The sequence below is a fragment of the Populus trichocarpa genome, chromosome 17 (assembly GCF_000002775.5).
Source record: "Populus trichocarpa isolate Nisqually-1 chromosome 17, P.trichocarpa_v4.1, whole genome shotgun sequence".
Classification (NCBI taxonomy): Eukaryota; Viridiplantae; Streptophyta; class Magnoliopsida; order Malpighiales; family Salicaceae; genus Populus; species Populus trichocarpa.
In genome coordinates this window covers 9696320-9707214 of record NC_037301.2, presented here as the reverse complement: position 1 = coordinate 9707214, position 10895 = coordinate 9696320, and the positions used below count along the sequence as shown (strand labels likewise).

Sequence of the window (10895 nt, the reverse complement as noted above, 5' to 3'; positions counted from 1 at the left end):
TTAAAAGAGCTTCAAAATTGATTTTGATTTGCTTTTCATTGAATTATCTAGTTTTATAATTTAGGTTATAATTTTTGTAAGTTAATCTATATTGACTTGGTGTAATTCTTATACATATATTTTAATTTTTTTTTAATATTGAGTTTGTTGATAATTATATATTATAATTTTTTTTAGTTTGATTTATTTACTTTAATTATCATATAATTAAATAAAATAAATTTATTAAACTCAGTTAAATTTATATGACCTGAGTTGCAATTTGTTTTTTCTAGAAAAATATATCAGTGTATGCTAATTTCTTTTTATATTAGTTTTTTTATGTGATTAGCAGCATAATGCAATTAATTTTAAATATTATTTGATATTAGAGTAATTATTGATTTAAAATTTTTTTTATTCAAAAATTAAAATGATTTGAAAATATAAAAGTAATTTATAATAAAATGTTTTCGAAAACAATTTTCGAAGAAAAACAATTCGAGTATTAACGCACTACAAAGACAGAGACACCCCCATTTACCTCTAAAATTTTAAAGTAGTTTTTAGGCTCTAAACATAGCACCAATCATCTCTCTTCTTAAAATCCTATCTAGCTATTCTCCGACCAACATGCACTCACCGGATTCAATCTTCGAGATTTACAGACGTTACTGTGATATTAGATCTGTAAAATCATGCCAAGTCAATGAACCAGATGAAACACGCAAGGGTAAATCTTCAAGGGATTCTTTAGCTCAGCTTTTGAAATTTGTGGACTTAAAGTTTCATTCAAGGTTGGTAAAAAAACGTATCTTTTTTAAGTTAAAATCACTGTTTTGTTGAATGTGGAAATACCCTTTTGAAGATTTTGAACTGATTTGATGTTTGTGTATGATTTGATTGAGTTTCTTGGTTTTTAGGTTCTGGGTTTTCCTTGATAGTTTTTAGGGACTTAATTTTTGATAAAAATTGTGGGTTTTATTATAGTTTTAGGCCTTAATGTATAGTTTTTGGATTCTTGGCTTCTTATTGTTTTTACTGATAAGTTTTGTTGACTGATGGATATGACTCTGTAAGTATTAGTGTTTCCTTTTTTTTTTTTTTTTTTAAGAAAGCGTTGTGTTTGTTTCATGTAAAGTAAGAGCCTTTAGAATGTGGGAATGGACAATGGTTCATGTTTATAAGCCTTATCTAATAAGATTTAAGAACCACTTTGAACATATTTTCATCTTAGTATTCGCGTGTGACATGGGAAATAAGATTTGGTCATGAAACGTTATTTTCTGTTGAAAATAAATCATGTAAGGACACAATTACTTGTTTATTAGTTATTGGATGTTGTTGGAAGAATTAGTATGATAAGTGCTAGTAAGTGTACTGTAGGGCTCGGGTAGTGGCAAGTTTTCTCAAAATGTCTTGGAAACAAATACAACTGGCCTCTGATGATGGGAATCTGTTAACCTAACTCCTTGGTTGAAATTGAAGATTGCAAGACAAACTTTCCAATTATCTGGGTTAAGACTTGTTTTGATGCTCTTATGACTCAATTCACTTTAAAATTGTTGGAAGTTTAGTGCATTATGGTACACACACTCACAAAAAAAAAAAGAAGAGGAAATTGAGGAAATTAAAGAAGCATGGAACCTAGAGAGAAAGAGAGTGGAGGACAATGTCATTTTTTAAACTTGGTTCCTTGCTCAAGGAAGCTTACAGCATCACACACACACACACACACATATATAGAAGGTAAGATATGCAGCACATGACCCATATTTTGTCCTTACATGGAGGAGTCATTGGAGAAACTTCAACATGCATCACATGCAGCCACCCATATTGACATTGCATACTCGTAGCATGTACATGCATTTATTTAGTAAAAAATGAAAATATAATATACATTATTCAATGATTTGATTGAAAGAATCTCACTTTCAACACTCCTCCTTGACGCTTTTTCCTTGCACCTCAAGTTTGCATTTTAGGAATTCAAATTTAGCTTTGGGTAGTGCTTTGGTAAAAATATCTGTAATTTGCTAATATGTGCCTTAGTGAATGAGACTAATTTTGCTCATGCCTTTAGCTTCCCTGAGAAAATGATATTTAACATTGATGTGCTTTGTTTTCATTGATGTGCTTTGTTTTCCTGTATTAGACTGGATTTTTGGCAATTGCAATTGCCAACTTGCTTTCACAATACAACACAGTGGGTTTTTGTTGAATTTCACACATGTCGATGAGAATTTTTCCAGCTCATATTGCTTCATTTGTTGCTGCACATGTTGCAATGCACTCAAATTCCATGTGGACTGAGCTACCATATCCTGTTTTTTGTGAAAACCATGAAAATACTCCATTTCCAAAAAAAAAAAAGTATAATCGAATGTACTTTTCATATCATCCAATGAACCAACCCAATCACTATCAGTGTAGCCAACACAATTCTGCATTTTCAGTTGACTTATACCAAATGCCAAAATCAATAGCACCCTTGACATATCTGAGTAGTCATTTGGCTGCATTGTAATGCAATTGAGTTGGCTTTTGCATGAACCTGAACCTGGACAACAAGTTGATGTCTGGTCTAGTTGTTGTTAAATACAAAAAACTGCCAATCATGCTTTTCGAAAGTCTTTCATCGGCAATGTATAAACCATCTTCTTTCACTGATTTGTATTTGGGAACTAGTGTGGTCATCATTTCTTTGCAATTTTCCATTTTGAATTTTTTCAATAGATTTTTGGCATACCTTTTCTTCTAGATGAAGATGCCTTCTTGACTGATCTTCATGCCTAGAAAATAGTTCATAAAGCCAAGATCTGTCATTTCAAATTCTTTTTTCATATCTTCCCCAAACCCAAAGGTTATGATCATACTAGGATGATTCCCAATAACAATAAAATCATTAACATATAAGGAGACAATCGAGATGTATGTAGTTTCCTAAGCCTTTATGTAAAGTGTAAGCTTGTTGGGACTCCTAAATCCACTATCATTGAAATAGAAGTCAATCCTGCAGTACCAAGCTCGTGGAGGTTGTTTAAGTCTACAATGCCTTTTGAGCTTTAAGACCTTTTACTACAAAGCTTGATAACGATGAGAAAAACTAATGTCACTACAAGTTGAGATATTTTCCATCCATTACGTGTTGCAAGTGTAATGATGATTCACATGGTATCTTGTCTTGAGATAGGAGAAAAAGTTTCATTGTAATCAACGCCAAATTGCTAAGTGAAACCTTTGGCATCCAATCAAGCTTTGTGCTTTTGAATTGAGCTTTCAAAATTTACTCGTCTTATAAATCCATTTGACTCCAACGACATCTTTGTGAGTCGGTTTCTCAACTAGATTCCATGTTTGATTTTTCTCAATCATGTGTATCTCCTCCATTGCAAGCCGCCATTCTTTATGATCAACCATTTCATCATAATTGTTGGGCTCATAAACAACATTATTACAAAACTTATAAGCATACCCTTGAGGTGACTTGATTTGTCTTTGCTGCCTCTTTGTAGCCATGTTGTATAGCTAAGGTTGTGGAGAAGGCTGTGAAGATGACGATTCAATATTACTTGGAGAACTCTCATTGATTTCTTCATAGTACGAGTCCGAGGTCGAGTCGCTAACTTCTTGAATTGGAGTCTCTTGACTTGGCAGTTGATTAGGTCCTGAATCTTGTTGGAATGTGGGGACATTCGTCAATCTTTTTTCCTCATTTTCTTCCCAATCCCAAGAAGCATCTTGTCAAATGTGATATCAACTTTCTCTATTTGCAGATTGAATATTCTATAGCCCTTGGATTGAGAACTATAGCCTATAGAAAGTTCTGTTTTTGCTTTTGCTTCCAGCTTGTGCTTTCTTTGGAGATTCTTGACTAAAGGCTTATATAGCAAATACATCTAAATAACTTTACATGCCTGACTGAAGGCTTATGTCCTGACCATGCCTTAAGTCGGGTCATGTATGGGATAGTTTTGTTGATGCTCTTGTTCTGGAGATAGACAACAATATAAATTGCTTCTTCCTAAGACTTGTTTGGCATGCCATTGTCTTTAATCATGGATCTCAATCATTTCCATGATTGTTCTATTTTTTCTTTCTGAAACACCATTTTTATGTGGCACATATGCAATAATGTAAGTTTGCAATGTGCTCCTTTTCTCATAATTTATTGAATTGGGAAGAAGTGTACTTGGTGCCATTTTTGTTATAGAGAGTCTGAATCTAACAATTGTTTTGAGTTTCCACCAATTTTTTATACTTATGAAATGTCTAGAATACCTCAAACCTTTATTTAAAAAGTAGACCCAATTCATTCTAGAGTAATCATCAATAAACATGATGAAATATCTACTGTTGTCCAACAATGGAGTTCTCATTGGATCGCAAATGTTGGTGTGCACCAGTTGAAATTTCTATGAGGTGCACCATGCCTCATCTGTTTGAAATGGTTGTCGGTGCTTCCTCCCTAGTTGACATCCTTCACAGACTCCCTTGAGATCACCGATGGTGGGTAGATCTTTCACAATGACTTTTTTAGGATAATAGTTTCATTTTGACACTTGCTATCGTTTTCTTTTGGGGATTGAAAATTGCTCAAGCTTTGCCTTCAAATAATAAAGAATATCCATTCAATATCATTTGAGACATACTTAGCAAATTTTGATCCATATATGGGACAGAGTACATCTTTGATGTGTTGTGTGCTCCTATTGGTTTGGATTGCAATAATGCCTTTTCACTTGATTCTACCAAACCTCCATCACCAATTTTGACTGATACTTTGATAGTTGGATCAATGTGAGTGAAAAAAGTTTGGCTCTTTGCAATATGATTTGTGCAGCTGTTGTCAATAAGCCACTCATCATCCTTTTTCACTGATGCTACTTAACAAGCATAATAAATATGATTTCTATGTCTGTTGTTTTGGAAATGCCAGCTTGCTAGTTTTGCTTGAATCTACAGGTTTGGTCAATTTGATCAAACTTCTTACAAATTTTGCACTAAGGTTTTCCCTTGTGTCAACCTTCTTTCTCTCAGTGACCTATTTTTTTTGCAAACACCACAAGGAGGGAATTTTCCTTTATTTTTGCATTTCTTGGAGCTGCTTGCATCACCTTGTTCGTTACTACCTCGTCATTTTTTATTTTTTCCACCTTTATTGAGTGGAAATTTATTTTTGTGCTATGTCTGAAAGCACCTTTGTTGGAAGCTTCATTCCTTCTCGATGTTCTTTGCCCTTGAGCTTGTAAAGAACCTACTTGCTCAGTGACTAAGAGTTGAGTAAGATCTTTCGACTCTTCAATGATGGTGATGACATAATCAATTTTTCTGTGAGGGAAATTAAGATTTTCTTCACCACTTTTGATCCATGATGTCACTGCCATATGCTTTGGTTTGGTTGACAACTTCAATTAATCTAGAAGAGAAATCTTTGATGGTTTCTCCTTTCATTAGTAGATTTTGAAATCTCTTCTTAGAGTATGAAGCCTTATTGCCTGAATTTTAACGGTGCCATGAAATTTATCTTGTAACGTGTCCCATGCTTGCTTTGCCGATGAAGAGTTCATGATTCTTGAAAGATCAAGTCTGAGACACCTAGATGAATTTTGGCAAGTACATCAACATCTTTTTTCTGCCAAACGTGCATCGAAACTGTCTCAGAACTCGATGAACTTTCTAGTTTTGTGGGAGTAGTGGTTGTGCCTTCCGCAATCTCTGTTTTTCCTTTTGGCGAATCTATGGATTTTGGAATGCCATTTCCCACTATTTACCACTAGTCATAAGCTCATAGGATAGTTTTGATTTTGATACTCCAGAAATCATAGGTGTTTCTTTTGAAAACAGAAACAGGTTGGTGGTAACTCGAATTGGGGGATGCCATGGTGATGAGCCTAGAATTTGAAGAAATTTAATGTTTTGTGCGGAAGTTGTGTTGGAGTAGTGCTATGAAATTGTACTCGAGTAGTGCTGGAATTGTGCTGTCTTGATTGACTTGTGCTTTGATACCACATGTGGTACAAAAAAAGAAAAGAGAAGAAAAGAAATTTGGGAAATTAAAGAAGCAGCATGGAACCAAGAGAGAGTGGAGGACACCGCAATTTTTGAAATTTGGTTCCTTGCTGCAGGAAGCTTACAACATCACATATATATAGAAACTAAGAGGACTTGCATGGAGGAGCTATTGTAGAAACTTCAACATTTATCACATGCTCACATGCAGCCACCTATATTGACTTTGCATGCTCAAAGCATGTATATGCATTTATTTAGTAAACAAAATATAATATAGATTTTTCAGTCACTTTGAACAAAAATTACACCTGGTGTATAATTATAAAGTCTATCAGTTTGGTGTCATTTGCTCTGTGGTTCTATGGAGTAGTTCTTTTTTAGCTAGATATGAACTTTCCTTTATATATATATATATATATCCATTTAACGATTTATGGCATTTCCTTTGACAGAATTAAAATTTTTGATGAACTTCTCAAGCTCATGTCAAAGCTAGAACTTATGGTGAGTTCCATTTATTAAGCTCTTGAACTGGATACATTTCTTTTGATTTGATCATTGATGTTCTCTACTAAGAACCAATTACTCCTAAATCTTTCTTTTTTCAATCCACAACAAAAGAAATGAATATATAATATTGTGTTCCTTGTTTACAACCCTCTATCTCTTTGTAGGCGGATTTCTCAGAATTCTCTCGTTTCTATGATTTTGTATTCTTCATGTGCCGTGAAAATGGTCAAAGGAATATCAGTAAGCTTTCTCATTTCTATTGTCTTCATATATAGGCGTTGGTTTGATGGATTGTTTTACATAGAAGATTTATATTTTCATGAATTTCTCTTGCAGCCGTAAACAAGGCTGTTTCCGCGTGGAAATTAGTTTTAGCTGGGAGGTTTCGGTTGCTAAACCAATGGTGTGACTTTCAGGTATGGGTGATACTAAGCTAACTGGATAATTGTGTTTTTTATTTTATTTATATTTGTTTGTGTTTCTCTTTTAAAAGCATTGTCTAGTTGAGTAGAGTTCTTAAAGAAATGCTTATGTAGCTGTTCATTATTCATGGATACGCAAGTTTATGAATTGGGACACATCGCCTCGCAGCTGAACTATGAATTATATTTTTTGTCAATAGATACCTTGTGAATATTGGGTATGATTACATTCTCTTGTTTTTCACGTTTCTGTCTAAGCAACTAATTTTTCGATTGCCTTTAGGAAAATCAACGACACAATATATCTGAGGATACATGGCAGCAAGTTTTAGCTTTTAGCCGGTGCGTACATGAAAATCTTGAAGGGTATGATCCTGAAGGTACATTGTCTTAAGGATATAATGATTTAGTGCTCACATTTAAGCTATACTATAAAGATACATGTTTGACATCCTGCATTTAGAACAATTTCTCTTTGCCCTTTTTTTGCCAAATTTGGTATTGGTAGAAAGGACTTTTTCCCTGTGATTTTGAACAACGTCGTTTTTCCAAAACAATGATTGGTCATATTTGCTATGCCTCTGGTTTGTGAAGTTTTCCACTTTTGAGCACCACTTTGTGCTCTGGTTTGTGAATTTGGGGTCTTGGAACAAGAATTTTGGTGCATGCTTGAAATTTCTTAAAATCAGCTGGAGGAAAATTATATTTGTGCTTTGTAAATTCATTCACCATTGTTGATAGACTTCTGCTTTCATCAACCATGTGGAACTAACTGATTCTCTCATTTCTCCCATCCTTCACTATGCCTTTCCATTTTCAATTTTGTTGCTCTCTGGCAGTAAGTGAGCAGGATTTTGTTATGATGGGTGTGGGACTCTGTACTAGGGTCTTAAAAGTGGAAATTTTGTGGAAAATAATAAAGCAACAAGTCTATAGAAAAGGTCTTAGGCATCTCTGTGCTCTTCTTCTCTCCATTGATTCAGTGTGTTTGCTTTTTCAGGAGCATGCTTGACTTGGTTCTGTTTTATCTTTGTTTGTAACAGAGTAATGTTCACTCATATGCCTCTTATTTGCAGGTGCTTGGCCTGTCCTAATTGATGACTTTGTTGAGCACATGTACAGGTTTGATATCTATATCCTTAACTGTTTTTTCATTGGAGAGATTACTTCATTTATTGGATGTTAGCTTATCTAGAATATACATTTTACAGAAATTAATTTGTTGTTCACTGATTACTTTCTTTTTCTATTATTTTCTTTTTCACATGCCTACAATAGAATACTAATTGTATAATCATGATAGTATTTTAATCTGGCCAAACTGCTGATTGGCCAACAATCTTCTAACAATGTTTGTTTCCCCATGTTCATCTGAAGCGAAGTTGTATTTTGTCTAATGTGAGGAACCTCTAAACATTGAAATTTAAATTAATTGCTAAATTTCTGTTTGTCAAACTTCATATAATGATAGGTCATTTTGCTCTTAAAGCCTATGGTCAAAAATCTTGCTAGGGAAATGATAGAGATATTCTCAGAGTTATTATTGTTAGTATATCATTTCTTAAACTTCATCTTCAAAACTTGGATAGAGGTTCACCCTCTGGTTATTTGAGTTTCCCATTCTTCTCATGAAACATGTATGCATGGAATTTGAAATTCAACTGAACAGAGTCTTTATAGTTTGTACCTGCTATTCTACCCATGTGTCCTTGACCTATTTGTGCTCTATCTATGAATTGGGAAGTAGTACTTATGAGTAGATAATTATAATACTTTCAGTAGCTTTTGTTTGAAGGTTGACATGTTATTGTATGAGATCAAAATGTCAAAGGGGTCTATGCACATTCTTTCAATATTACAATAAAGAATCAAGTTTGTGTGTCTTGTTTTACTAGAGATTCATTTTCATTTGAATTTATACATTTTGAGATCTTCATTAGGTTGTTGAACAAGAATGGTAACTGCTATAACCTTAGTTAGCGCATCATAATAGTTACCATGGAAGAAGTTGAGGAAGTGAACATCCATTTACCATGGAAGTTGTTGAGAATGGAACATAATTTCAGCTTAATTTGTTTGGTGGAATGATACAGGGCCTTAGGTGTAAGTTTTATTTTGTTATAGTTGACTGGTCCATGCATGATATGAAAGGGAAGAAAGGGGGAGTGGGGGGTGATTTTGCACGTGAGATTGCTTAGAATATATTTGGCTTTGAAAGAGCGTTTAAAATGACCTTGAGTCAGAGATTGGAAACTAGTTGAGTAATTTACATCAGCTGTAGAACTTATTGATAAATATTTTTGGTACCTATGGTGATAAAATGTTCAGTTTGTCTTCATCTTTTTCTATACTTTTTGAGCTTCTATAGAAAATTATTTTTTTTCTTCGTATTTTTGCTTAAAGAAATGTTAGAATTGATATGTAACTTACAGATTCAAGACAATATTTTCAAACAAATACTTTTATTATTATTATTAGTTTCAAAACACAAACTCCTGGAGTTTTGCATGTGGGTGTAATTTTGCGGGTCTTTGAAATAATGGTACTAAGTAGTTTATAACCATTCTAGCATGAGTAACAAAGACAAGTGAATTCTGATCCTACGACTGTTGTTCTAACTTTCTCGCCTTTGTCACTGAATTATGAATGAACTCACATACTCTTACAATATTTTTCTTGCAGGATATTGGGGTCAAACAAGGAACCAAACTTTTTCTGTAACTGTGGTGATTCAGAGTCTCGACCATGCACATTCGAAGACCCTCTTCCTGGTAATTACTTGAAAGTTCCACTTCATTTCCATCTTGTACCATGCATTTTTTTCTCTACTTTTATGCTACCTGTATGCTGTTTCCTGAAAACTTGGTTTTTGTTGCAGGATTGAAGGTCGCTCCTGGTTTGAAGAGGAAGTTGCCTAGCTTTCAAGATGAGGAAATGGACTGCTCAGATGCCCTCTTCCCTGATTCCACCAGGCCAAATCATATACTAAATTCAAAGACAAGTAGGCTGCTTGATTACAGACATTGAACCTGCAGGATAACCCAGCCAGCGACTGCATGGATATCAATAAGCTGAACAATTCAATGGGGTCCACCAAATCTCCATGTGCAGTTGAAGGATGCTTGTCGAGGGGCTTTGCAGTGGTATTCTCAACTCGTTCATGTCTACAACTTGATCGGGATAGGAGAGTCTCGTACACAGAGAGAGCTTCCACCTGAGTCAAAACACAGAAAAGTTGTTCCTTCCCACTCTACGCTCTGCAGGATTTTTATTGATTTGATGATCCATGTTACATCAGTCTTCTGCTCTAATTATTTAGAAGTAACAAAAATATTCGTTAGATTGTTTGATTTCATGATCTTTTCAGAAAAAAAGGAGGATTTTCTGCTTCAGTTTTTGTAAATGTAATTATTATTATTTTTAATTGTAACATGTCAAATGTGACTGTAGTTCTTACAATTGAAACATACCTTGCATAACATGAAGCTGGTAGCTTTTGAATTATGAATTTTGATTTTGAGTAATAATCCAAAACTTTTTGTTTATTAATAACTTGTGATAAAAATAAAGCTATGTTTGATATATTTTTTGCGAATTGATATAAGTTGTTTTTTAATAGAAAAATCATAAACATTTTTTTATTTATTTAGAAATAACTTTTGACTTAATTTTATAACAAACTTTTTATTGAAGTTAATATTTAACCAAATATATTTATGACCATTTTTATAAATAAAAAATTAAAAATCAATTTACAAAAGCTACATCAAGCCAACCAAGGCCCTGCGAGGAGCTGAATAATTATAGAAGGTTATTTGTCCACACCGGACAGCACTTGAGCTAGGTTGCCTCTCGCAAATTATCCCACAAGGACTCGTCTGCTACCTTTTTTTTTATTTTTAGTTTAATATAGAAGGTTATTTGTCCACACCGGACAGCACTTGAGCTAGGTTGCCTCTCGCAAAT

The 10895-nt window shown here is 33.9% G+C and overlaps 1 protein-coding gene across 1 annotated transcript; it reads left to right on the top strand.

The window, feature by feature from the left end:
* The first annotated feature begins 516 nt into the window (after positions 1–516).
* Positions 517–10437, top strand: LOC7495980 (defective in cullin neddylation protein AAR3). The gene is made up of 8 exons (XM_024588520.2): positions 517–776; positions 6450–6501; positions 6672–6747; positions 6844–6923; positions 7213–7309; positions 8006–8051; positions 9612–9700; positions 9808–10437. The coding sequence occupies exons 1-8, from the start codon at positions 613–615 to the stop codon at positions 9954–9956; spliced, it is 753 nt and encodes a 250-aa protein (XP_024444288.1). The 5' UTR covers positions 517–612; the 3' UTR covers positions 9957–10437.
* The last annotated feature ends 458 nt before the right edge of the window (positions 10438–10895 follow it).

Coding starts and splice junctions, on each gene's coding strand:
- LOC7495980 (XM_024588520.2), top strand. CDS start 613: ATGCACTCACCGGATTCAATCTTCGAGATTTACAGACGTTACTGTGAT. Junction 7,310..8,005: donor TGAAGGGTATGATCCTGAAG/GTACATTGTCTT, acceptor TCTTATTTGCAG/GTGCTTGGCCTGTCCTAATT. Junction 8,052..9,611: donor TTTGTTGAGCACATGTACAG/GTTTGATATCTA, acceptor TTTTTCTTGCAG/GATATTGGGGTCAAACAAGG.